We start from the raw sequence: 27,915 nt of genomic DNA, 5'->3' as shown, positions 1-27,915 counted from the left end.
TGTATCCGTTTTATAGATTTTGATGTGTCTACTAAATAACACAAAGACAAGTTGTATATATAATGCATCCATGTGGTACATTAATATTGTACATGTTTTATATCCCAGCTCCTGAAATTCAGTTTATAAAATTTCTACAGACCTATATTGTTTCCTATGGAGCGTCTAGAACACTGCGCTGCGATTTCTACTTGCCTAACGAGGACTGAATTTCAAGCTCTACTAATATGGCCGCCTGCTGCGCATACAACTGAGCCAGACGTGGAAACGTTCTATATTTTCAACAATGAGGGGTTGTGCACTCCTGTCACATGACACGTGCTTTCTTCGCTTGCCATTGCCGGCTTCGTACGTCATCAGCCCCCAGTGTTGTGTTTGTGTGGTTAAGATGGAGGAGTACGCTCGAGAGCCCTGGTAATGTACAGCCCAGTGGAGAGCTAGCTTTTAAAATGCTGCAGGAGATAATAAAAACGTTTTTAGCTTCGTGTTTTATGACCTTTTTAATACCGAGTCTATTTGGCTTTTAGCCACACGAAATGTTTGTTTTTGCTAATGTCAAGTTGAGCTTGTTTAGTTATGTAACTGAACGATAGTCCTAATCTATATAATGCCGATTTGGCTGCTTGGAAATATCAGGTCAAATCTCAGATAAACTTCAGTATTCTTCACGCAGGTTGTTTAAAAAATCGTTGACGTATTACGTGTTTCACGACCTTTTGTGAACAGTAATAGTTGCTGCGTTTCAAATGTTTTCCTTACAGTTTCTCTTCGACCTGTGTTTTGAATACGCGGATAGGCTGTATACGTTATTGATCTTAATTTTATTAACAATTGTGCGGTGCGTACGTTTGCAAAACACAGTGCAGGATTGACAGTAGTGTATTTCAGTGTGATTTGCTTTTGGTTATTTTTAAACACTTCGCTGATGTGTTCTTACTGTAAAATATGTTGATTTTGTCGGTTGTGGTTTTCTGTGATTGACTAGTATTCCTTCCAGGATTTGTGTGTGTGTCCTGTGTTGGACTGGTGTCCTGTCCGGGGTGGGTGTGTCTCCTGTGAGGGACTGGTGTCCTGTCCGGGGTGGGTGTGTCTCCTGTGAGGGACTGGTGTCCTGTCCAGGGTGTAGTGTAGCCGAGCCCTATAGTTCTGGAATAGGCTCTGAGTTTCCATGGCCCCTACTAGGATTACGAGACTTTGGGATACTGGTTGGATGGGTTGTTAATAGCTCTTTTTTATTTCTCCCCATATTTCTCTCATCCTTTTCTTTCCTCCATCTCTTAATCTGTCCTTCGACTCTGCCCTTCTCCCTCTCCATCTCCCTCTCCCTCTCCCTGCCCTTCTCCCTCTCGTTCCCCTGCCCCCCTCTCTTTCCGATCTCCCTTTTCCTTCCCAACGTTCCTCCTCTTCTCCCCTGGCCTTCCACTCCCTGTCCCTCTTCTTCCCTGTAACACTCCCTGATCCCCCCTCCGCCCCCTCTGTCTCCCTCTGCAGTCCGTGGAGGATAGTGGATGACTGTGGGGGGGCATTCACGATGGGGGCAATAGGAGGGGGCATCTTTCAGGCCGTCAAAGGCTTCCGCAACGCCCCTGTGGTGAGTAGAGGAAGACTCTCACCTGCTCTGCACGGTGGAGCTCATTTAACTGTTTAACAGCTGCTCCAGGAAAGAGCTTCAATTTAACTGTCTTCGGTTGTCAGGTAGGATTGCCGTTAACTCTCCAGGACCAGAGCAGCCTGTTCTGGCTTTTCTCTGAGCGCTGCTGTTCATACTGCGTGCCAGCCCTTGTCCAGCACCTCAGCAGATAACCGCTGGGCGAGGAGAAAGTGCTGTACGAGCACTGCACTGCCGTCAGAGCTTCCACTGTTCTTGCGGTGCATATACACAGTGTTTCTGAGATCATCATGGCCACGGGGGACTCCCAGTACGGTACCGTGTGGTCTTGTCTCTGAGGGGAAACCGCAGCTAACAGAGAGGCGTTTCTCTGTGCAGGGCATGCGACACAGGCTGAGGGGCAGCGCCAAAGCCGTCAGAATCCGGGCCCCCCAAATCGGAGGTGAGTGTCACCCCTCAGTCTGCTTTACGCAGCTGCGGTTAGGCTGTTTCTGGTTTCTGGTTTTTATAACACTCTGTTAGATGCAGAGATCTGGCACACTAAGAGCTGCAACACAGAGACATGATAAACACGCGCTGTCAACATTTGTGATGTATGCACCTTAAATTTCTAAATTCCTATTCATTAACTCCAATATATTAATACGTACCAAGCACGACAGTGCCCGTGTGTGTTGAGTAGCCTATCAAGATAGCTGGTGCTGTTTTGCAGACTTTAAAGACAGGACGTTTCTCACATCACGTGTCTACTATGACCTGTAGTAACATAACTGTCCACAAGGGGTCCTCAGACCACAAGTTGTGAACTGGTACATTCAGGACTTTAGATCATGGGGTTTCAGGTCTGTATAGTACTGTATTTAATATTAATTGATTTGTAAATTACAAGGTGAGATGTTCACCTTCAGATACCAGAATATCCTGGTAAGATATTCAGTTTTTTTCTAGATTTTGTGCACAATTGTACAAAGTACGTACTTTTCAGGTCACGCACAGTGTAATACACAGTATTAAAGTTACGCTATGGTACAAAAAGTAGGCCATTCTCACACAAGTCTATAATACAACACAAAGCAAAACATTATACAAAAAAGCGAAACAAATCACGATAAAGACAGTTCAAACAAATGAGATGCATTTTTGCAGTATAGCGAAGCAGGTTTATTGTGCTGTCTCTTTGCATGTGTGAAGCATGACAGAGCATATCAAACTCCAGTCTATCAGTGCACCTTTGCCCCCAGTTAAGGAAGACGTGCAGACTCCCCCGCCAGTGTCTGCTGTTGGCTTGCAATACGCTAGCCCCCTGTGAAACTTGAAGGTTTCCTGTGACCTGCTCAGTGAGCCGCTCCGGGGTGACGCCCTGCGGTGTGTGTGTGTGTGTCTTGCCAGGCAGCTTCGCGGTGTGGGGCGGGCTCTTCTCCACGATCGACTGCAGCCTGGTGAAGCTGCGGGGCAAGGAGGACCCCTGGAACTCCATCACCAGCGGAGCCATGACGGGGGCCGTGCTGGCCGCACGCAGTGAGTGACCGCGCCGCCGCGCCAGCAGCACGGGGACACCAGGCACCAGGCACCAGTCAGCTAGCTCGCCGGGAAAGGCAGTCGGCCAGCTCGCCGGGAAAAGTAGTCGGCTAGTTCACCCGGAAAAGCAGTCGGCTAGCTCGCCGGGAAAAGCAGTCGGCTAGCTCGCCGGGAAAAGCAGTCGGCTAGCTCGCCGGGAAAAGCAGTCGGCTAGCTCGCCGGGAAAAGCAGTCGGCTAGCTCGCCGGGAAAAGCAGTCGGCTAGCTCGCCGGGAAAAGCAGTCGGCTAGCTCGCCGGGAAAAGCAGTCGGCTAGCTCGCCGGGAAAAGCAGTCGGCTAGCTCGCCGGGAAAAGCAGTCGGCTAGTTCACCCGGAAAAGCAGTCGGCTAGCTCGCCGGGAAAAGCAGTCGGCTAGTTCACCCGGAAAAGCAGTCGGCTAGCTCGCCGGGAAGACACTCCCCGGAACAACTAGTCAACTAGCTCACCATAAAATGCAAAAAAACAGTGCAGCTGGTGAACTAGGTCACCTTAAAACATTCACCAGGAAAATTAGTAAATTAGCTCGCCATAAAACACTCAGCAGGAAAAACAAGTTAACTAGGTTTGAGATCTTTTAAGTCCTTAGGTTCTTGAGCAGAATGTGCTCCAGAGGTCGAATCAGTGGCCAGTTAACCAGACACGTCTGTCTGTTTCATAAGGGGACGAGTTTCAGATCCCCCCTGTCCCGCAGCCCGGTCACTATGCAGTGAGCCCCTGTGCCAGGAAGCAAGGCTGACATCTTTTTGTGTTTGTGTGTGTGTGTGTCCTCTCTCAGGCGGCCCGCTGGCCATGGTGGGCTCAGCCATGATGGGAGGGGTCCTTCTGGCTCTGATTGAGGGCTTCGGCATCCTGCTCACCAGATACACCGCCCAGCAGTTCCAGAACCGTGAGTACCCCCCCCCCCCCCGCCCAACTCCGCCTGCTCGCTCGCTCGCTCGCATCGAGAGTTTCCTGCTCATCGTGGGAGAGCCGGTGCCGTCTCACGCTCGGCGCTTGCCTGTGTGTCTCTCCTGCAGCGAGCCCGTTCGTCGAAGACCCAAGCCAGCTTCCCCCGAAGGACCCGAGCCAGCAGCAGGGGTACCGCGGGTTTGGACAGTACCAGTAGGGCCGAGAACCGGACCTTGGGCAGCAGGCACTCTCACTGTGACCCGGGTAGACAGACCAACAGGAGGAGAGAGGGAGAGACAGACGGCCAGGAAGCTGCTCTGGGACACTGGCAGGGCCTTCCCCCAGAGCACGCTGGGAGATTCCCTTTACAGGCCTGAAACAGTGTCGCACGCAGGGAGGGAATTTAGACTTGGAGCAGAACAAATCAGATTCGGATCGATCCCCGCTCTCTGAGAAACAAAAGACAAACTGTCAGGCTTCGCATCTCCATCGCTTAGATTCTGCGTTTCTATGCCTTTTGGATAAACTGCAAATTGAAGAGGCCTGTCAGAGGGCCTGGAAAAGCTCGTTTTGGACTCTGGGAGTAAGAAAAATAACCGGAGCAGAACTCGATCCCGTTTGCACGCCCGGAGTTCGCTCTTCTGAGCGTGAACGCACCACTCGCGCGTAGCGAGAGTGCGCTGGCGTTTCTCCCGGCTGGCGCTGTTCCTACGCAGCGCTTGTGCCCCGCCGCAGCCCGTGAAGCGGTCCGGTCTGGTCCTGCACCGGGTCACGGGCCGTGAGGGGGCAGGACCAGCCGAACAAGCGGTCGGAGTGCGGTTGGTGCTGCAGGCCCGGGCCTGGAGGTTGAGCAGCCCTGCTTTTCAGCCTGCAGCCCACAGGTCCAGGTGCGTCGAACCCAGGACAGTCATTAATATCTACATATGTATGAAGAAGCACGTGTTAAATTGGTGCTACTGGGGGTTAATGAGAACCCCATACTGAAAGCGCAGTTCCTACTGTCAGTACTGCAACTCAGGGGTCATCTCAGATTTGGGACTGTTGATCCTGCTTTATTTTTCATACCTGCATGCACTTGTCCCAGCAGGCTGTACTGTCTCGCTCCTGATGGGCTGTTCTGAAAGTCTGTGCTCTCTCTCCTGTCGATCTGTCCTGAGAGTCTCTGCTCTCTCTTTCTTCATGATCTGTCCCGACAGGCTCTGCTCTCTCTCTCTCTCTCTCTCGACAGGCTGTGCTCTCTCCCTCTCCCTCTCCCGATCCTGATCCCGACGGGCTGTCCCGACAGGCTCTGCTCTCTCTCTTTCTCTCTCTCTCTCCTGACGGGCTCTGCTCTCTCTCTCCCGACAGGCTGTGCTCTCTCTCTCCTGACGGGCTGTCCCAACAGGCTATGCTGTGTTCTCTCTCTGTCCTCCAGCTCTGCTGTTTACAGCCCACAGTGGACACAACACCAGTCACAAAGTGGCTGTGCCTCTGTGGCAGGAGGAGCAGTAGGGCTCTTTAACTGACAACCTTGAGACAGTAGCACTAACACATATGCAGCAGCAGAGGCTGTTTAAGCAGACAGTTTGGGAAACGGGATGAAAAATGGCATTTTTGCAGAATAAACAAAAATTGCAAATAGTTCACATGGGGTTTCAGGGGGATTTTTTTACCTTGTGGCGAAGTGATTCACAGCCCCATCTGCATCCTGGCACTGAGCTGCCTAGCAGGGAACTGATAAGGGTGGCGTTGACAGGCAGGCCCCTCGAGGCCCCGCGCTCCAGCTGAAACACTCGACACCCGCGTCATAGACAGGGACACGTCTGTCACTGCCTTCCCCACAGCTCCACAGAGAGGAGACGGTTTTTTATTTTTGCCTCTGCCGTGCAGCACCACGCGTACGAAGCTAGGCCGAGTGAGCCACCTCACGGTTGCAAGTGCTGGTCGGTGTTTTTTACAGGGATCAAAAGCCGTGTGTAAGCTAAGACCCGCCAGCAGGTGGAGCTGTAAGCCCCGATCTGCTTCCCTGGAGAGGATGGTGAGGATGGCGTTGCCCGGCCTGGTCCTCGGGAGGGCCTGGGTCTCTTCGTTTTCCGTTTTGAACCCAGCCCTTCAGCGGAGGGTCGAGACGGGAGACTGGAGGGGAAGTTCACATGGTGCATTTCTGAGGCACCACAGAGCTGGGGGTATCCTGGAGCACAGCTGGCCGTCTGGGACCTGCAGTTCACAGAACTGGTGCTGTTTGTCCCCAATTTCCTGTCCCCTCCTTTATCCCCAAGGCTAGCGTGTAGCTCAGTTACAGCTGCGACAGGCGTGGAAAGGGAAACGGCGTTGATTTCACAGGACTGTGCTGCATTATGAAGCCTCCATTTTGAAAAGAATGTAATAGCTGCCCTGAAATGAGAGAGCATGACGTTTTGATTGATTAATCAATCAACTAAATACAGTTACAGCACTTGCAAGAAAGGACGTCCAGCATTGATGTTTTTTAAGCTCATTTCAATTAGCCGTTTATTGAAAATGCTGTTCTTAGACCATCATTTGTCACTATAGAGACTTGTAGTGCTTTTTAATTATACTGTTTAAGTGTTACTGCAAGGAGCCTCATTTTTATTTATAGTTGGCATTGAGCAGTGACAATTGATACTACAATGTGATGCTAATTTGTCGATGTAATGTCTTCGGCTTGTATCAAGACGGTGAGGGGGATCGTGGAATAAATATCACGTTATGATGTGGGATTGTGCATTCATAAGCCAACCCAATATGTATTTTTTGTACTGCTCCCCAAAAATGGTATGAATCGTGCACCCTCAATTTAAATTCAGCACTGTTCTGTCGTACACCACCCCCCTCTCTCCCTCCTCATCTCCACCTTCTGTCTCTTGTAAAAAAGTGTTTGCATAAAAGGCGTTAGGGGGTTTGTAAACTTGTGTTTTTGTTTTTAGGGCTTAAAAATGGAAGCATAAAGACAATTCTTGTAGTTTTCTGAACAGATTTTATTTATAATGCTGAAAAAAGTTTTTAAATTTTTAAATAAAGTATTTTGTGGTTGAATCATATCGATGTTGCCTCACCTGTTGAAAAACATTTTTTTGGGGGGACGTCTTTGTCAGCATCAGCAAACTGTTTCCACAGGGCTCATCTCAGGGTCTTGTACTACAAATGTCACCCCTGTTGTCCCATGAACAGCTGTAGAAGTTAAGCCTGGTGGCCTGTGCCCACTGTTGACAGCATTGTCATCGTCCGTCAGCAAAGCTGTGCTTTTCTGTTTCAGTGGGGGCCCGGCCCAGCCCAGCCCAGTCCTGAGGCCCAGGATAAGTCTGATGTGTTAAGGCCTCCTGTGTCACTTGACCTGCCTGATCTTTCATCGTGCCAGTTCAGCAGGGAAGGAGGCTCTGGCGTGGAGTTCACCCTCCGACCCCCCGGCTGTCTTCCACAGTCCTCCCGAGAGCCCCGTCGCGTCTCCCAGATGATTTGTGCCAACATAACAGCCACCTTTATTTCATATAGCGCCTTTCACGGCACTGTACAGGAAAACAACAGTAAGAGCTACACACGTCCAAGCACGTAAATTAAACAGAATGAAAAGCCGCGGTCTGTGAGTGATTTTGAGACGGGTTTTGAAAGTGCGGACTGACCGGGAGATACGGGAGATCACTCCACAGTCCTGGAGCGACAGAACAGGAAGCCTGGTGTCGCAGGGTCTCCCAGGGTCCGGAGCCTCGTACTGGGAACTGAAAACAGAAAGCCTGTTGTACCAGGGTCTCCACAGTCTCCCAGGGTCCGGAGCCTCATACTGGGAACTGAAAACGGGAAGCCTGGTGTCCCAGTTGCAGACGCCTTTGCTTTCCCTGTTCTTCGTGCTGCAGGAGCCTCGGGGACACCGATTGAGTCATTCGGATTGAGGGCTTGACTGTCAGAGACCAGGCCAGGGCCGGATCGGAACCAGCAGTCCAGCTGGCTCTCTCGCCGGAGGCTGGCACCTTGAGTGCTGCCTGGCTCCTCTCTGCCGGTGGTGTGGCTCACCCGCCTCCTGCTGCTCCCCTGCTGACTGTATCGATCCGATAATCCAGAGAGCAGCACAGGGCTCTGGATCCATATCCCACCTGAGACCTCTGCTGGTGTACTGCTGAGAGTGCTGTTTCCGACAAACTGGTCCAGTAACGTGGCCCGGAGTATAAATGGGTGGAAATGCGAGTTGTGTTGGACAGAACGTCTGCCCAGTGGGTCAGGAATGGCCAGCTGTGCGGTCAGGAGCACCTCTGCGCTCTGCGGCAGCGACTCCTCTCCTGGGCCCGAAGGGCTATGTGTGTCCTGGTTTTCCACCAGGAAAGTTTCTAATCCTTCCAGATAATTGCTTTTAGAGAGATCGTTCAAACTGTCTTGGGCTGAATTGATTGGATCATCAGAAAGCGCTGTCTTGTCCAGGTCTCCAGGACCTCCTGCCTCCCACTTCTTCTGGCTACAGGTTCTGGTTTTTAGTCCCCTAAAATCTGTGGTGGCAGCAGATATGTCCTGGAGTCCTGGAGACTGGGGGCTCAGTGCCCCTGAAGCGCGACGATTATAACACTCCCCCGGGGCAATGCTGCCTCCACCTGCAGTTCCCCCTGCTCAGAGCACCCCACCCCCACCCCCCGTAGAGCCCCTCTCTGCCCTCTCGGTTCTGTCCGCGCTCCGGGAATCCCAGGCAATCTCCAAGGGTCTCGACCCTCACTCCCCCCCCCCGTGGCGGGGAGCCCCAGGAACGCGGGAGAGAGCGGACCGGGACCTACCGGAACCTTTCAGAGCTGTGGGTGGATCTGTGCAAAACAGACAAACAGAGGAGCGTTACGAGCTGTCTAAAGCGATGAACCAGTGTGGGATCTAGGTGTGGAGACCTCACAGCCGTGGCTCCAGTTCCCTTTCACTGCTCCGGAGCTCATCGGTTCCTGAACCCTTCCCTGCCGTTCCCTGAGGCAGCTGGGAAGGTTGTCCCGGACAGCTGCTCAGCAGTGGAATAAGGCGCCCCCTGTCTAAGCCCTCATTACGGCAGCATCCTCCTCTGCCTGCTGGGATCTGACACGAGGGCTTCCTCAGGCACCTGGAGCTTCCGAAATCAGTTTGCAGCCTCCGGATTCACCTGGTTCACCTCTCACGCCCCCTTTCCAGCTGGGAAAGCGGACGGCCAGCAGGAGCGTGCCGGATTGTCCCAGCGGGTGAGGGTGTTTCCGGAGGGCTGTGAAGCCTGCCGGGCGAAAGTATCCAGGCTCCGGTAATAAGGGGGGGAACTGGGATCGCTGGCGGCCCCCAGGCGCCAGGCTGGTCACGTGTGTGTGTGTGTGGGGGGGGGGAGGGCAAGCCCGGGTAGCCCAGTAGGAGGCACTAGACCTCCTGTATCTGGATGGCGCTGCAGGGCCCAGTGGGCTGGAGGAGCCTGTCTGATCTTCCTCGTTCTCACTGCCACGAGCCGGGAGGTACAGACGCTCCTGGTGGATCCATCTGGAGCGGGAATGTGATCCCGGTTGGTTTTTCGGGAGGATCACATGCCCGGCCGAAAGGGCGGGGCGGGGCGGAGGAGCTCGGTCTGTCGTGAGACCGTCTGGGGCTGGGTGTGCGCTAAAGGTAGACCCACCGCAGCAGGTGACGGCGGATGAGTCCGTGCACCGGGCTTGCAGGGAGAGGGAGGGCAGCTGTCACACGCGCAGGAGCGAAAGTGCCGTCTCCGACACCTCCGCAGCGGAAACGGGGAACGCGAACGAGCCCGATGACAACGACACGTCCTTGCCCTCAAGACGCAGCCCGAGCTGCAGGCGTTGGGAACCGGTGGCGGCGAGGAGCCAGTCGGCACGCAAGGTGCTAACGAGATTGCCAATGCAGCGCTCAGAGAGGAAGGTGGCTGGAACTGGAACTGGGTCTCTCTCTTCTTTTGAAAGAGGAGCAATAATGCAACCCCACTTGCAGGCCTGTACTGCCCCCCGTATCTGCTTAAAATGAGCACTGTGCACCGTCCATATGCGTCTGTGCTCTGCTTTCTGTGTTAAACCTCATGAACTAATGGGGGGTACTGGGTAGGAGGATCTGAAACGCCTCTGCTGTCACTAGCGCTGTGTTCTAAAGGTCTTGGCTGCGTCACAGCTGTAAGGACTGCAGTGGGACTGCCGTATTGATGTGGCAAGTGCAATACATCCAATACATCTGTGGGCGTGCAATTAAATACATCTCTTCCCCCCGTGGCTCACCAGCTGGGCTCAGACAAAAAAACACATTGTGCATTTAAAAATCGATATGTCAAAATTCTGTGGGAGTCCCCAGCGCTCTTCCTGCGTCTCGGCACGCTCGTACGGCTCAGGAGAGATATGGGGGAGCCGCGCAGTGGGGTGCAGGGGACTGGCTGGGGGGGTAGGACGCTGAGCGGTGGGGTGAGTGGGTTTGGGGTTTAAGGGAGCGCGTTACGAGATGAAGGGGAGCGGGGTAGGGGTGTAAGGGAGACGAATGGAGGGATTCAGCACTGGGGTGCAGGTTGGACAGAAATGGGATATGGGGTGTAGTTGAGTAGGAAGAGGGATAGGATAGTGGGGTACTGTGTGTAAGACAGTGGGGTACAGGGTGTAGCTGAGAGCAGTGGACAGCAGTGAGTAATGATGACAGTCAGACCTTGGTGGTTTTGATGCGATTGCCTGTGGAGCACATCCAGCCCGAATTATCAGGCAGGGTCTTGCACTCCTCGCCCTCCAGACACGGCTCCATCTCGCACCACCACTTCCCCGTCACGATGGAGGCTGGGGGAGAGAGAGAGAGAGGGGGGGTGAGGGGGTGAGGGGCTGGACTGGCCCGCCAGCTCCCACGTTCTCCTCCAGAACAGAGCGCATCCCAGCATGCCCACCCCTGCCAGGCCCAGGACCCCCTCCAGCCCCACGAGAACAGGGGCTCCGTACGCGATCCCCTGTCACAGCCTGAGGGGCTCTCCAATACCAACAGGGCTTTCTGCTGCAAGAGCCTCTGATTGCTTTGGCAACGCTGCCGCGGTCGGTCAGGGAGACAGCGTGTGTGAGAGTGTCTAATCAGATGTTTGTGTTGAGAACGTCTGTAAATGATTTTGCTCATTGTTATTACTTCGGGGACACTGTAATTCACTAATCACGGCAATAAAGCTCCTTGAATTTCAGTTTGGGAGAGAGTGAGGAATTTACAGAAAGGTGGGAGACTTCTCCCATAACATTTCCGTAGGCTGCTCCTTGTGCTAAAACGTGAGTATTATTTAGTATTTCTGTGCTCGCCAGCTCTGCCGGTTGCCGTGTTGTGTCTGTGTGTGTTGTCGCTGTGACAGCCGTTGCCCTCTGGAGTGGTGTGTGCCGGATACCGTCGACGCAGGAGGGCCGGTTCCGTGTGGTGCCGGCCACTTTCCCCGGCAGACAGGAGCACTTGATGGTCTGGGAGCGCTCCTCGATCCGATTCCTGTTACAGCAGCGGTGAGCAGCGATGACCTCACACTTCCCCCCACCTGCAGACCGGAGAGAGGAGGAGGAGGAAGATTATATGGCACAGGGGTATAGTGAATGTAGCGCATGGAGTATAGTTAATACAGTGGAGAGAACACAGTTAATATAGCACAGAGAGAGTATTGACAATTCTGTACGGAGAGCACTGTTAATATAGCACAGAGAGTATAGTTAATACAGTGGAGAGAACACTGTTAATAAAGCACCGTGAGAGTATTGACAATTCAGTACGGAGAGCACTGTTAATATAGCACAGAGAGTATCTTAATACAGTGGAGAGAACAGTTAATATACCATAGAGAGTATAGTGATTACAGTGCAGAGAACACTGTTAATATAGCACAGGGGTTATAGTTAACATTATACAGAAATTATTGTTAATACGGTGGATAGAACACTGTTAATATAGCACATAGTGTACAGTTAATACAGTGGAGAGAGCAATATTGCACAGTTAATATTGCACAGAAGGTATAGTTAATATAGTAGAGAGAAGACTGTTAATATTACACAGAGAGAGCATCGACAATACAGTGTGGAGAGCAATGTCAGTGTAGCAAAGGGTACAGTTAATATGGTAGAGAGAGCAGTGTTTCTACAGCAAAAAGAGTATTGATAATACAACAAAGAGAACAATAATACAGCACAGATGTCATAGTTAATACAGTGGAGAGAACACAGTTAATATATTACAGAGGACATATTTAATACACAGTAGTGGAGAGAACACAGTTAATATAGCGCAGATGGCATAGTTCATATAGTGGAGAGAGGACTATATTGCACAGAGAATATAGTTAATACAATGGAGAGAGAATTGTTAATATAGCTCTCTGTATGTTAAAATCTAAATGCACTTTATCCATTAGAGGCTCACAGGGGACCTGAGCCTATCCTGGCCAGCACTGGGCGTGAGTCCCCAGTCCACCGCAGGTCAGACACAGACTCAAACACACACGCCCTCACACCAGGGCCAATGAACCTACCAGCACATCTCCTGCTCACAGGAGGAAACCCACACAAACCCCAGGCCTACAGACCCCCAGGGCCGGAGCCCAAGGCCCCAGTGCAGATTGTCTGGTTGAGGGTGTGCCGATAATGGCAGCATGGGGAGAAAGGAGGGTGTGTTCTCAAGGCAGACTCCTGTGCTAGTGTGAGAGACCGTGCTCTGATCGGAGAGTGAGTCTGAAAGCTCAGGTATCCCCATGCTGAGCGCCTATTCTCTCATTGGGGGGGTTGGAAAGCCAGATAATGGACTGCAGTCTCCAGGGAAATCCACCCAGACACGGGGAGAGAACAAAAGCACTTTAAAAGAAAAGAAAATGCAAAAAAATTGTTCAACTACTAAGCTACTGTCTGAAGAGCTTTTACACTCCCCCTTATTCCTCATCCCTTCACTGGCACGGCCGTTTGATAACTGTGTTGCCAAAGCAGTAAAATCCATAACCATTTCCAAACATTCAGGACAATGACATACTATTATTGTTGTTATTATTATTATTTTAGGGACTGTGCCTCAGGCTGTGACAGGAGATCACCGGGCTGCAGCTCTATTGAGTTTCCTCCCCCAGCAGGATCAGTAAGTGTTCTGATTCTGACGGGTGTGGAAATTCTAGGATTAGATTTGTTATTTTAGGGAAGCATGTTTTTCTAATCCCCCGAGTATTTCTCACCGTGCAGTAGGAAGTGCACCTCTGTCTTTGCTTCTCCCTGCTGGCAGTGGGAGCACAGCCTGTCCTCTCTGGGCAGCCAGGTCTGCCTGTGTCCAGTTTCTATGGCCAGGCTGTGGTCACTGAGCCTGTCCTCTCTGGGCAGCCAGGTCTGCCTGTGACCAGTTTCTATGTCCAGGCTGTGGTCACTGAGCCTGTCCTCTCTGGGCAGCCAGGTCTGCCTGTGTCCAGTTTCTATGGCCAGGCTGTGGTCACTGAGCCTGTCCTCTCTGGACAGCCAGGTCTGCCTGTGTCCAGTTTCTATGTCCAGGCTGTGGTCACTGAGCCTGTCCTCTCTGGACAGCCAGGTCTGCCTGTGTCTCCTAGTTTCTTTCTCTGGTCACTGAGCCTGTCCTCTCTGGACAGCCAGGTCTGCCTGTGTTGCCCAGTTTCTATGGCCAGGCTGTGATCACAGGGTGTCTCTCACCCTGGTCAGATACTTTGCTAGTGTGTATTGTCTGTTTACAGTCCTCTAGCTTTCCAGTTTGTGTTGTGTTTGTGTTCCAGTGGGTGAGGTAGTGTTGTTTGGGTTGTGTTTGTGTGTTTGTGTTCCAGTGGGTGAGGTAGTGTTGGGTTGTGCTGTGATTTGGTTGACTTTATTTCGTGTTGTTTCTGCTGTCCTGAGGCTGGTTGATGTCAGCTGGTCTCTCCCTCTCCTCTCTCCTCCTTTCACACTCTTCTCTCAGTCTCACTCTCACTCCCCTCTTCTGCCTCTCCTAATAATTCCTTACACTTCTATAGCGCTTTTCCTGACATCCCACTCAAAGCGCTGTACAGGTAATGGGGATCCCCTCCACCCCCACCTGGATGATGCTCCAGTCCTCTCCCCACACACCAGCTCTCAGTGGGGAGGAGAGCAGAGTGATGAAGCCAGTTCAGAGAGGGGGGTTATTAGGAGGCCAAGACTGGACTCTGGACCCCTACACTTTTTGAGAAATGCCCTGGCATGTTTAATGACCACAGATTTTACATCTCATCCGAAGGATGGCGCCCTTTTACAGTACAATGTACTGGTCACAGTACTGGGGCATTAGAACCCCAGACTGTTGGGTGAGCGCCCCCTGCTGGTCACACTAACACCTCTTCCAGCAGCAGCCTTAGTTTTTCCCAGGAGGTCTCCCATCCAGGTACTGGCCAGGCTCCCACCTGCTGAGCTCCAGTGGGCTGCCAGCAGGGAGCTGCAGGGGGACACCGCTCGTCTGTCTCTCCTGCCTCTCCTGTCAGTGGGAGCCACACTGACAGCTGGAACAGCAGAGCACTCAGCTAGGCATTAAAAATCAATGAGCAGCACTGCGCTGTCATCCATTAGGGCTGCAGAGACAGGGGAGACAGAGAGATGGGGAGGGTATCCAGGGTAAGGAGACGAGCTGGGGAAGAGTGGGAGGGGGGCATCAGGGAGACAGAGGGGCCAGGAGAGAGGAAGAGATACAGAGAGAAGAGGGGTAACTCAGGCAGAGAGCCAAGACTCCTCCAAGGGACTTTAGTGTTACAGTCAGTTTAGACACCTGCTGATTGCCTTCTGACTGGGTCTAACCACAGTGGTGGGAAACTTCTCGGCGCAAAGAGCCGTTGATTAATGAGCTCTTGGTGAATTTGTACATCTGTGCACGTGTTTTGCCAGGGGGGGTAAAAGTAAAGTTAAATCTGCCTCAAGTCAATTTAGTCACAGCTGAAGGGATGTGTCTCTTTAACTGTTGGAAAAACCGTAATTCATCTTCACTCATCCTTTAATTAATTCAGATCCATTCAGGAAGTGTGACGGCTGTGACCTGCAGTGCACAAATGCACACATACACAGTCAGATGCACAATTACACACACACTAATGTACACACATACAGAGCTGCGTGCACAAATGCACAAACTTGCACACGCACATTTCATCCATGCACACACACAGTGACATACAAATACACACAGGCACGTACACACACACGCACACACGAGCACCCACGCACACACTCCGGCTCTTATTTCTAGCTGAGTCCTTCCTCTCGACCCGTTACTCTCGGCCTCTGTGTCTGGGCTGCGGTCTCAGGGCAGCCCCAGAGGTACCCCCAGCGCGGGCAGGCAGGTTGGCAATGCTGCCAGGATTTCAGGCAGCTCCCACTTGTCTCTGAGCTGAATAGACAGCCGGGAATATCTCTCTGTCCTCCAGAGTATGACATCATTTTCTATCAAGCTCTAAAAGACCTGTGCAACAGTAATAACAAACATCATTTTATTTCTGAAACAATCAAGAATACGGTGAATGTTGATGAGAGAAAACGGCTGATTGCTTTCTGGGTCTGGGTCTAAACCACAGTGGGGGCATGAGGGCCCTCAAGTTGTTGAGGGGTGACAGTCATCCACATGCTCACGGAGGAAGAAGTCAGCAACACGCCTCAGGATGAGGCAGACAGTTCATTATTAAGTAATAATAATAATAATAATAATAATAATAATAATAATAATAATAAGTAATAGGTTTATTCCCTGCTGAAAAGAGAAGAAAGAAAACAAAACGTTTCAGCTGTGGAGCGTTCTTCAGGTGTCAGGTCGAAACGTTGTGTTGTCTTTCTCCTCTTTTCAGCCTGGAATAAACCTTTACTTGTTCCTTTGCAGCCCACGCCTGGTGACGCAGCTCCCTACTTGAACTGCTATCATAATAATAGTACCAGCGTAGGAGAGGCAGCTGTGTTAGAGACACTGGAAACACTAGAAACAAATGCCCAGTGCCTGATGGAGCACGCGATTGCCCTTAAGAAAACACCTTATTCATGCACTGTGGACAAAACTCTTCCGAGACAGGAGGACTACCCACTGGGAGGCAGATTGCAAATGTTGCACCTATCCAGAAACAGGGTGACAAATCTGAGCCAAGCAGTTATAGAGCAGCAAGTCAGACTTCGATCTGTCTCATGGAAGACTAATTGGAACAGGGGGATCATCTGTACAGCAGCAGAACTCTAGGAGGCAAGGGTTCAGAACAGGCAGATCTTGCTTGTTTCTCCTGTTGCAATTCTTTAAACAAGCAGCAGCTGTCATGGACAGGAACGGAGCCTATGACCAAGTATATTTATATTTAGGGAGATGTTTGATAAAGATAAAAGAACTTTATCAACAATATTTGAGAAAGTTTTATTCTTTAGGCAATTTGCATAATAGTTAATTACTTCTTTATAATCAACAGTGAAAAGTACCAGAGGACAGGTGCTAAAACTATGGCAAAGTACAATTTAAACTGAAAACAGGAGGCACAGCTTTATACAAAGGGTGGTGGGAGTGGGGAACAAGCTGCCCAGCCTCATTGCTGAACCCGATACCCTATCTTCTTTCAAGAAACAGGTGGATGAGGTCGTCCTGTCGGGACAGGAGGCGCTTCTGTACACAAAGGGTGGTGGGGATGTGGAACAAGCTGTACAGATACGTTGTTGAAGCCGATCCCTGGCTTGTTTCAAGAAACAACGGGTTAAGATCCTGGGATCAACTACCTGCTGACGATCAAAGTCGCTAGACGGGCTGAGAGGCCTTGTCTCCTCTGGTGCTTCTGAGCCACTGGCCGGAGTGCTGTGTCTGTCGGGTCTGGCCATGCTCTGTAATTAAATTCTCACGGCCTCTGTGTTCAGCCTTCGCCTCCGACCCCCACAACAACGACATGCTCATCAGCTCACTCCGTTTTCCAGCTCCCTTTCCATGAAAACAAAGTGCTCTGGAATGACACATCCCTGGTGCTCCAGACAGGTCTGGGATCGTCGGCTCTCCATCGCCCCGGGGATTCCCTCCCTGCCAGCTGCCTCGGCTTCATGCCTCACACTGGAGGTATGGAGGAAACGTGGAGGCCGCCCTGCGGCCACCTCCGCGCCCTCGGCTCTCACAGCTGAGCCCAGGGCTCTCGTGCCCTCTGCCACAGGCTTGCAGGGACCTGGCTTCGCCATGGGGGGGCCCTGTTTGGCGGCTGTGCCAGGAAACCCTGGGCCAGCCACTCCAAGCAGACCCAAACCCAGCCTCGCTCGTCCCAGTAACCCGCTTAAAATTCACAGCGAATCCGGCTCGGGACCATGGACAGCGGGAGAGGGAGGGGGGGAGGAGACAGCCTCTTGCCCTCTGACTCTGGGGCCTGGGGGAGGAAGGCGGGTCTCAGGTGCTTTATTCCAGTGGCGTCTGTCTGTTTCTTTCTTCGCTGAGCTCTTCTGCTTGCGGTCCTCTCCTGGCCTGGCCTCAGGGCCAGGCGGAGACTCTGCTGCCACGACAGTCTGTTTCACACCTCCGCCTGCTTCTTCTCTCCATCCCAGCCATCCAGAAAAGCGCTATATAAGTGTGAGGAATTATCCCTCCTTCCTTCTCTGTCTGCTCCACTGCCTGTCCTTCAGCCGGCTGTCTGCCAGCTCCCCTCTCTCCCACGGCCCTGCTCCAGCGAGCTCACTCCACAGGGTGTTATTGATGTGGGTTCTGCTGCTCCTGTTAGTGCTGCTGCTGCTCTCTCGGGGCTGGGAGGGGTGTGATGTGAGACAGGGAGGCTGATGGGGGGGGGGGGTTGGGGATACAGAGAGAGGATTTGGGAATACAGGTGAGGGATTGGGGAGTACAGAGGGAGGGAGGGGTGAAAAACTATGTTCAAAGATTTTCCCTCGATGCTAATAGCATACCGCTCGTACGCAGGTCCCATCGCTACCCAGTGCACTCAGCCGGCGTGTCTTGGGGTCATCAGCCTGACCCCCCAGTAACCTCAACACCTGCATGTAAGACAGGCCTGTTTAAAGGGGACCTAAAGTCCTGCTCTGCAGTTCCATAGGTCACTTCAAGTCCAATGAATACATCCAGGGCTGAGGCTGGCTGAAATCCAGTGAGCACTGTGACTTCACCACTGTGTGCCCATGACACGAGAATCAGACCCCTGGCAGCCTTACTGCCATGAGTTAATGCCCAAGGTGCGAACTGCTCCTTCGCTCGGTCGATACCGAGGCCTGAGCTCAAACCCCAGTTCTGGCCCAGACTGGGGCGACCCCACGCTCAGTGTCAGAGGATGTTCCTCTGGTGTGGGTGCTGGGGGTGGGAGCCAGGTGGGTATTGTCGCCACGACTCCCTTCAGAAGAAGCCAGAGGACATGTTAGAGCTCTGCTCCATTTCTGCCCATTTCAAAGGCGGCAAGCCTGCAGGAAAAAGACTCTCGCTCTGCCCTGCAGACGTGCCCGGGGATGAGGAACATGTTGAGTACTGCAGAAGTGCATGGCAGAGGAAGGATCTCCTGAAGCCCACCCTGGGGTTTCCTGCACGGAGACTAGGAGCTCTCCTGTCCCGATCGCTGGAGCAAAGCAAGGCCAGACACAGCAGGCTCCAACAGCACCGGGGCACAAGGAAGGTCGCAGGCGAGAGAGGGGAGGACTTGATTCGCTCCTGGCCCAGCATGCACCTCGGCGGAGCCATAGCTCCAGGTGGAGCTGGGCTAAAGGCTCAGGAGCGCCACCTGCAGGACACCGCCAGCTGCATCCTGTTACACACTGGAATAACTCTGGATTCAACAAGCTGACCTCCTGGGGGTGCTCTTCAGCAGCAAGAGAGAGCTCCTCCCCTTCTCAGTGTACCCCTGGGGCAGCTCCTCCCCCCTCTCAGTGTACCCCTGGGGCAGCTCCTCCCCCCTCTCAGAGTACCCCTGGGGTATCTGTGGTATTGCATGATCGCAGTTCAGAGAGGTGTCCTGACAGGTGACCTCCAGTCCAAGTCCCAGAGAGCCAAAACGCTTCAGACTTTATAGGACAAGCATCTTAATTAGCTGCTAAAGATAATCTTGCTAATCTTGTCCATGAGGCCAACAACTGATCCAGTTACACTTCTCGGATCTTGGCAGGAATGAAGGCCAGAGGAGCCCGTGTCCGTGCAGGAGCGAGGCAGGAGATCTCTGGTCTGGAACATCGCTCTCATCTTCGGGATTAATCTCCCTGATGCTGGACTGCACCCCCTTTTCCACAGGCCCACTCATCTGTGACCCCGTCTCCCCTCTTCCTCTTTCTCGGTCCACCAGCCTCCTGTTCTTCAAGCTCCTCTCTTCATCGAACTGCTCTCTTCCTGTGACTCTCTCTCTCTCTCTCCGCTGGGCAGGTGGTCTCGCACATCTCAGACCCCTTGCAGGTCAGTTAAAGATGAGTAATACAGCCGCCCTCGTTCACTGCCTGCAATCCTGTGGCTGGGAGGGACGTCTCTTGGCTCTCAGAGAGGGGAAGCCCCACCTCAGAAAGTCTGAGCACTGATTCAGTCTTAAATAAGACTCCACTGGGATTGTCAAAAGTTGTCGTCTTGTTGTAGGCATCTGTTTGTGTGGGTTAACTACCTCTGTGAAGACTTTGTCTTTGATAGTAATAGAAATGCACACATCCTTACACACACGTACATTCACACAACAGATACACAAACATACATAGCCATACTGACAGACACACACTCACAGACTAACACACACTCACAGACTAACACACACACACATGAAAGCCTCCGGGAGGTTTGCTCCCAGTCGGGGAGGAAGACACCTGCAGCGTCTCAGCTGGGAGACAGGCCGGCTCTGCTGAAACAGAAGTACCTCCAGCGTGACCGGCTCGGGACGGGGGGGGGGGGCGAGGGAGACGGAGATCTGGGCCGAGGAGGCAGAGAGCGGTCTGGAACGCGCCGCGGGAGAAAGGTGCCCAAGGGCGCGGCCGGCAGGTCAGTGGCGGACTGGTGCCACGGGGGCCTAGGTCCTAGCCCGGCCGATCGGGCTCAGGCAGGGAGAGACGCCTTAGTGCGGCACAGCAGAGACAGCAGGGCAGTTACGGCACAGGGAAGCACAGATCACGAGCTTCTGCAGGGCAGGAGACGCAGCGCGGTTTCGTCTGTTTCTGCTACAGCATAACGCCAAACCCCTTCGCTCCACAGGACAGAGCCCAGCTCTCTTTCTCTCGCCAGAGTTCAGAACATAAGAAAGCTGAGAGGTGAGAGGAGCCGTTCAGCCAGATTAAGCTCTTCGGCTGCTACAAGCCAATCGGTCCAAGGATCTCATCCAGCTGGTTCATGAAGGAAGTCAGGCTTCCCAGCTGGGCTTCTCGTTCCACACTCCCACCACCCTGTGCGTAAATGCATGGCCCTTTAGTTTAACAGTGCAGTCTGGCTAGAAACAGAGAGCAAGAGAAATGATGGGTGTTTGTCTCACTTCTGAAATCTAAGTTTAAAGTAAAAAGGATATATAGCAGGTGCCACAGCGCCAACAGCCAAGCTCAGCCTTCCAACAGAAGGCCTGACGCAGCTCTCTCTGACTGTAACACTGCTCTCAGTCAGCCACTGAGGGGCGCTGTGTGTTTGCCTAGTCTGCTTTTAAAATAACAAAAAGACGCTTTGAAAGACGGTTTGAAAAGACAGGTGTGGACACGGACAAAATCAACCAGTTCTCAAACAGAACACGTCCCTTTCGAAGAAGAGGAGGGAGTTTTTTTTTTTTGCTGAAGACCGTAAAAGGAAAGAAACCCCACCTGTTCTGTGAGGTGTGATGTTTGTAGCTCACGGTGCGAACGTGCCCGGGTGTCTGTTCTCAGCTGCGTCATGCTTCAGGGGGGCTGTGTGTGTGAGAGAGTGTGTGTGCTGTCGGTGTAGCTCTCCTGTGCCAGGAGACAGAGTGCGAATCTCACTGCCTCGGGGTGACAGGTGATGCTGTGGTGTTAACGAGCCACCTTCCCCATCACACTGCCAAACAACAACTTCAGCTGCGACCCACTTATCCCATGAGCCCTCTGTACCCCCATTTTATTCCCTCTCGCCCCTGTTTCTGTATCTTTCTACCTCCAGTATTGCTGCTCACCCTGCCTCTCTCTGTGTGTCTGTCCCTGCCTGAAGAGCTTCAGAAAGGACAGGAATGACAGAAGGCCACTCGGCCCCGAGCTCGCTGACCTCAGGGTCTCTTCCAGCCGTTTCCCAAAAGACGTTGGCTGGGCAGCTCGTTCCAGACTCCCCCTCTGCCCAGAGAAGGGCACCCAGACACATCCTGGGGCTTCGGCTTCTGTCCTACAGTGACAGGCTGGAGGAGCCAAACCTCCGCGGTCAGGAGGGGAAAAGACTACGAGGAGACCTGATTCAAGGACAAACTGCTCAGAGGCATCAACAGACGAGCGTCTTCGGAGACACATACCAACGGACACAAGAGGAACCCACGCAGGAGTCCCCTTAAAACGGAGAACAGAAGGCAGGTCTTTGCACAAAGAGCTGTGGGGGGCTGGAACAAGCTGCCCTGCCATGTTGTTTACACCCTGGCATCCTTCGAGGAATGCTGGGAGAGCCCAGTCCCAGCCCCCTCATGGGTGCCGTCCTGTTGACCGTCCTCTAGCTCCTGACCTGACGGCGCAGGCTCATCCCAGCAGCACCAGCGCTCACACTGAGGCGGCTGCCTTCTCCCCCTTGGCCCTCCTTGCCAGGAGGTCTCGCCAGGGCTGCACCGGGCCCACTGGTGTCCGGTCTGCAAGCCCCCGCCCGAGGCCCACAGTGGGGCCCCACAGCTGGCAGACGGCGTGGGCCAGGCTTGAGCCGGCAGCGCCAGGGCCACAGAAACCAGCTGGCGCTCCTGGTCTGCGTGCCAGCTCCCGGGCTGCAGGTAAGCCGAGTCGCGGCGCAATCAGGAGGAAGAGGAAGAGGAAGAAGAGGGCAGACTCACTGATGACGGGCACCACCCTCTCCGGGTGCTGGTAGTGGTGCTGGTGGTGGTGCCAGTGGGGGTGCAGGTACAGCCGGCTGGTGCAGGACTGCTGGCACAGCAGGGAGACACACAGCGTCAGGTACAGAGGGCGCAGGCCGGGCATGGCGACAGCACTGCACAGAGACAGGCAGCATGAGAGGGGGGGCACAGGGGTGACTGAGACTTCAACCCTCCCCTCGCCCCGACACGCGCACACAGATCCCGAAACATCTGAAGGTGTAGTCCGACCCCTGGAAGTGTGGGGTTCACTCACGCGCAGATCAGGGTGAAGCTCAACTGTGACAGACACCCCACAGGAGCCCTGCACAGGGAGTTCTGTACAATATTGGCTGCACAGAGACCAGAGCTCCAACTACCACAAGGCCCTGCTGAGTAAAGCACAGCTACAACACACGAATCATAGTCAAACAAATCACAGCACAGACCAAGCAACTCTACCTCACCCACTGGAACACAAACACACAAACACAACACAAACTGGAATGCTAGAGGTCTCTAAACTGACAATGCACTCTAGCTGAATATCTGACCTGGGTGAGAGGCAGCAAAGAGGAGCAGACCCTGATGAAGGACAGGCTCAGTGACCACAGCCTGGCCATAGAGACTGGACACAGGCAGACCTGGCTGCCCAGAGAGGACAGGCTCAGTGACCACAGCCTGGCCATAGAGACTGGACACAGGCAGACCTGGCTGTCCAGAGAGGACAGGCTCAGTGTTAGGGTACTGATATGACGGGACAGGGAGGAAAATGGGTTCCCCAAGGACACACCTGAGAGAGAGTGCTCTTCTCTGACCGCCCTGCTGTCTCCTCCCAGGACAGGACACTAGTGCTGTCCCCAAGGACACACCTGAGAGAGAGTGCTCTTCTCTGCCCGTGCTGCTGTCTCCTCCCAGGACAGGACACTAGTGCTGTCCCCAAGGACACACCTGAGAGAGAGTGCTCTTCTCTGCCCGCGCTGCTGTCTCCTCCCAGGACAGGACACTAGTGCTGTCCCAAAGGACACACCCCACTCCCACTGGGGCAGGTGGACACCCAGGGGGTGTGTCACCTCTATGAGTAAGAAATGGCGCAACACTTCCCCAAGGTGCAGACCTATACACCGGCCACAGCCCTGCCACACAGAGAGACACATGCGTGCCTGGTGAGCCCCTCTGGGTGAAGTCACTCTGAACTAATAATCGGACCACAATCCTCTGGATGTGCCGTGGCAGGACGAGAACAAGAAAACACGCACCCTTTCATATCGCCCCCACGGGGAAATCGAATCAGAAAAACAGTTCTTTTTGGAAAACGTGCAGCTGCACTTCCCTATGTCAATCATTGCGGGCCGGTGCCAGGAACTGACAGAAATAAAGTCTGAAAAAATAACAATATCAAATTCTACCCACTTAGCGTAACAGAAGGGGAACGGGATGAATTACATCTCTGGGCTTAGTAATGAGACAGCATTATTCACTCACACACGAGCACACATACTGTACACACACTCCTCACGCACACAAGCCTACTCGTGCACACACACATTCACAGCACACACACGCACATACGTGAAAGGCATGCACACACACGTACACAAGCAGAAGTGCACAATCCCACACACGGGTATGCCTGCATCCATGTAGATATGCACACACTCATACTCGCACACTAACACACGTGTGCACAAGCGCACACTCACTCCCACACACACACACAGGCTCACACACACTCAGACAGCTGCACCAGCGCTGGGCGGGCCGGGGTGTAAATCACAGGTCCCAGTTGAATCTCGGAGGCTGGGACAGTGCCTCTATCTCGGAGGCTGGGACAGTGACTCTATCTCAGTTGAGGGACAGTGCCTCTATCTCGGAGGCTGGGACAGTGACTCTATCTCAGTTGAGGGACAGTGCCTCTAGCTCCGATGCTGGGACAGTGACTCTATCTCAGTTGAGGGACAGTGCCTCTATCTTGGAGGCTGGGACAGTGATTCTATGGTGGAGGCTGGGACAGGGACTCTATTTCAGAGGTGGGACGGTGCCTCTGGCTCGGAGACTGGGACAGTGACTCTATCGCGGAGCCTGGGACAGTGTCTCTAGCTCCGAGGCTGGGACAGTGTTCCTGGAAGACAGCCATTGGACGAGCCACCATATCCCATTGCCTGTCCCTGTGGATCCCAGAGACTGAGGGCAATAACTTCCTTTGAGTGCCTGTGACCAGGGATAGATATCTGTGGACAACGTAGTAAAAACTCCTCTCAGGGGATCCAGAATAGTCTACTCTTCTTAAGTTCTCCCTAATGGTCAGATCTGCAGAGGGAACCCTAACTGCACACGGACAGACTGAATTACGAGAGCAGAGGAGCTGAACATGTGCGTGTGCGCTGGACTTCCCGTCCGCGACCGTCCCTCAGGACAGCAGAGGACAGCAGAGGACACAGCCCGACAGACAGCAGCACACGGCGTGGACAGTCCGTTACAGCAGGGGGCTCCAGTCAGCGCCCAACCAGAGCGAGAAACAGGTGGTAGCTGGTGTCAGGAGCGCAGGGGGGCCGCACCCTGAGCTGTTATTAAGCCAAGTGGTCTGTGCTGTCGTAGTGATTCATTTAAGATAAGATCACTTTCTTGGCCATATACTGTACAATTGTATCAGGAATCTGTCTTTTCACAGACCCCAGCTTGCTCTCCAGGAGACACCCAGACAGGGAGAGAGAAGCTGGGGGTCAGAGCGCAGGGTCAGCCATTTATACAGCACCCCTGGAGCAGTTGGGGTGAAGGGCCTTGCTCAGTTTATCAATTTAGCAGTCGGGTTTAAAAAATACATTGAATACTTTTATACCTCTGGAGCAAAACCTTTGCTCGAGCTACAGCCCTGTCCTCACCGGGATGTGAGCCCCACAATCCTCCAGGCCTGGTGACCCCAGATGTCACTCATCCACACCCACGTCCCCGAGCGAGCGAGCGAGCGCGCACTCCAGGACGGCGGCGCGCTGTGAGCGCGAGATGGGCGTGGCGGAGGGGGGGGATCGGTCGCTGAGATCGCTGCCGTGCTGAACACCTCCCTCCCCGATCCCTCGCGCAGCACCCAGCGCCTCGAGGACAGGTAACCGCGACGGGCACGAGCCGCGCGCGGTTATCCTCTGCGTCCACATGGCCGCGCGGTAACAATATCAGGACGCAGACAGAGCTCGGCCCGTCTTTGTGAAACAGCAGCCCACACTAGGTGCTGAACCCTGAACGTTGCCGAGACCAGTAAGAAACGTTTCTTTTCTCCCCTGGTAGGTTGGCTCTAAAGTGATAACTGAGTCACATGTTTCTGCTCGCCGGATCTCCGAGACCCGGGCTGATCTTGGAGATCCAGTCCCAGAACCGACCCACTTATCATTTAACGTCTCGGGGAGATCGCAACTACGGGCACGGAAAAATTGGAAAGATTTGGAAGATCCTTCTAAAACAGAAAAGTTCAGCTGGGCCATTTGAACACGTCTTTCATTTATCAGTCCCGTTGCGACGTGCGGTTTGTATATGCGAGCGTCCCCGCCCCCCACCGCCCTCAGCGCTCCGAGCGGCGGGGAGAGTCGCCACTTACCTCCGGGGTAGGAACCGCCGACAGGGGGCTCCACTGTGTCGAAGCGTCGGAGTCCTGCTGTCCCGGGACGAGCGCGGGCTGGCCTTCTGCGCGCGGAGCGGAACGGTCCGGCCGGCTCGAGGACCGGAGCGAGAGAGCCCCCGTGCGCTCGGTCTGAAGCGGTCCAGCCGGCTCGAGGACCGGAGCGAGAGAGCCCCCGTGCGCTTCGGTGTGGAAGAGCCCAGCTGTCCCGAGCACAGGCACGAGCTAGCCTGCCCGTCCCCGCGCGCTGGAGAGCAGACCTGCCGCGCCTGTCACTTCACAGCCTTCACAATCAGTGGGCTTGCGGGTTTTTCGTTTCTCGTTGTCAGGGCAAGAGCAAAGCAAAGCGCGCTAAAGCACAATCCGTTTGCAGGAGGAACTGTGTTAACGTTTTATTTTTTGATGTCCAACACAAGAGAAATACAGCCCCTCAAGAAAGTATCCTGGTGCGGCGCATCGCTCATGAAATGTCTCTCTCTGGCGGGGGAACCGCGCGCAGTTGGTGAGAAAAAGTCCCGGAGTCCGGTCCCCCTGGCGCGGCCACAGTGCGCCGTACCGTCCGGAGAGACGCGTCCCCACGCCGGCCCCTCCGCAGCGGAGCCGCTCTCCCAGCTGAGCCGCAGCACCGGCCCGGCCGCCCCCGGCTCTGCGGGGAGGCGGGTCCGAGGGGCGGAGCCGGGAGGGATCTGGTGGCGCGGGTGCTGGGAGCGGTCCGTGCAGCCGCCCGCTCGTGCTCACGGCTGCCTCGCTGCCGCTCCAGGCGGCTCCCTCTCCGGCTGCCTCTCCCCCGTCATGTCGGAAACCCCTTCCAGCGCCTCCCGCCGGACTCCCTCTCCCTCCTCCCGCCGGCCCTTCTGCACCCTCGCCGTCAGGCTCTCGGCTCCAGGTGCGGTGCTGTTCTCCTGATGCAACGTGTTCAGGTGCGAATGACAGAACAAACAAGCGACGCGCGCTTCCCTGTCGGGGAGTTCACGAGCCCCCCCCCCTTCCTCACACAACCCTACAGTACCTGTGCTCCTCTCCTCTTCCTCCTCTCTCTCTCCTACTCCTCTCCCTCTCCCTGCTCCTCCTCTCTGTCCCTGTCTTCTCCTCTCAGATCCACATTGAGAGAGATCTGTCGGCCTGATCCATGAATCACAGTGTTGCCAAAGCAGGTGTAATTGCTGAAACACGGTAACATAGATTTACAATAAAAACATTATTCTTCGACATTTAGACCAAAAATCTAAGTCATTATCTGAGAGTCTCTCACGCTGCACCTCGGGCTGCGACAGGAGATCACCCACTGGGCTGCAGCTCTGCTGAGTTTCCTCCCCCAGTAGGACTGGGGGCTGTTCCGGTTTCTGGGATGAGATTCCTTATTTTATTCCTTGTTCTGCGTGTCTCTCTCTCTCTCTCTCTCCCTCTGCTCGGATAGCTCTCGTCTGAGGCTGGCTGAACTTGTGACGTCTGCTGCATTTTGACACGACCACCCCGGAGGAGCCCAGACCAGGCTGGATTCTCGAGACGGAGCGTGGGATCCTGTAGAAGTGGCTGTTGCTCCTATCCGTGTATCCACCAGAGCACAGCACCCCTGGCACGCTGGCCAGGACTCCCGGTCAGCTCCCTGCTGGGGCTTGCCTGTCCCGTCAGTGCAGGCCAGTGTCCAGTCCACTGCAGCCCGCTCCTTAAGTGCTCCGTTGACAATCGGCATGGGCAGGGAAGGACTGCCGGACCAGGCACGTCGAAGTACTGGAGCAGACTGGAAGGGCTCCAATCCCAGCAGCCCTGCACTGGAGATGTCCCCTGCCCCTCGCCCTCCCCCCCGGAGGAGCCCCAGCCCCTCCCCCTCGCCCTCCCCCCCGGAGGAGCCCCTGCCCCTCGCCCTCCCCCCCGGAGGAGCCCCTCGCCCTCCCCCCTGGAGGAGCAGTCGTCGAGCACAGGGAGTTCAGGGATCGCGATCTTTGCGTGGTTAATGAGTGCGTTTGAAGATGGTTTTCGCCTGCTGGGATGCGCTGCTTGTGTTGACAGGAGAGAGGCGGACTTTGTATTTTTTTCCTGTCCTGAATTTCTGCTCTACTTTTAGCCCCGCTGGTTAGAGTGGGGTGCCGGGTCGCTGGACTCGTCCGCGCGGTCAGGCGCGTGGAGGGAAGTGTAGACACTGAGGGAGAGGGAATTTTAATTGGCTCGGGACAACTGAGTTCTAGATCTGGGATTGACATTCACATTCCCATAGTCCATAGTGACTGCTTGCTCTGAAAAAGCACCATGACCCTAAAGGTGCTTCTGATTAGACAGAAATGCAGACAAGTGTCTAAAAAAGTGAAAACATGGACCTACGGACAGACAAATTAGACAGTCAGATTAGATAAGAAACAGACAGATTAGACAGTTAGGCAGATCACATAGGTAGACAGACAGAACTGCTGGTCTCTACCAG

The 27,915-nt window shown here is 53.9% G+C and overlaps 2 protein-coding genes across 2 annotated transcripts; one reads left to right on the top strand and one right to left on the bottom strand.

Annotated features, from left to right (window-relative positions):
- The first annotated feature begins 334 nt into the window (after window positions 1-334).
- timm17b (translocase of inner mitochondrial membrane 17 homolog B (yeast)) lies at window positions 335-7,094 on the top strand. Its single transcript, XM_088623937.1, has 6 exons — window positions 335-414; window positions 1,492-1,591; window positions 1,988-2,051; window positions 2,999-3,127; window positions 3,941-4,051; window positions 4,182-7,094. The coding sequence occupies exons 1-6, from the start codon at window positions 389-391 to the stop codon at window positions 4,268-4,270; spliced, it is 519 nt and encodes a 172-aa protein (XP_088480063.1). The 5' UTR covers window positions 335-388; the 3' UTR covers window positions 4,271-7,094.
- Window positions 7,008-27,190, bottom strand: tafa1a (TAFA chemokine like family member 1a). Its single transcript, XM_088623938.1, has 5 exons — window positions 25,476-27,190; window positions 21,869-22,023; window positions 11,375-11,515; window positions 10,669-10,793; window positions 7,008-8,834 (listed from the first exon to the last, which is right to left on the bottom strand). The coding sequence occupies exons 2-5, from the start codon at window positions 22,011-22,013 to the stop codon at window positions 8,817-8,819; spliced, it is 429 nt and encodes a 142-aa protein (XP_088480064.1). The 5' UTR covers window positions 22,014-22,023; window positions 25,476-27,190; the 3' UTR covers window positions 7,008-8,816.
- Between the last annotated feature and the right edge of the window lie 725 nt (window positions 27,191-27,915).

Source organism: Lepisosteus platostomus, chromosome 3 (assembly GCF_059453375.1).
Source record: "Lepisosteus platostomus isolate fLepPlt1 chromosome 3, fLepPlt1.hap1, whole genome shotgun sequence".
In the NCBI taxonomy this organism is placed as follows: domain Eukaryota; kingdom Metazoa; phylum Chordata; class Actinopteri; order Semionotiformes; family Lepisosteidae; genus Lepisosteus; species Lepisosteus platostomus.
Note: the sequence above shows the minus strand (reverse complement) of the source record. Positions and strands in the feature narration are given on the sequence as shown.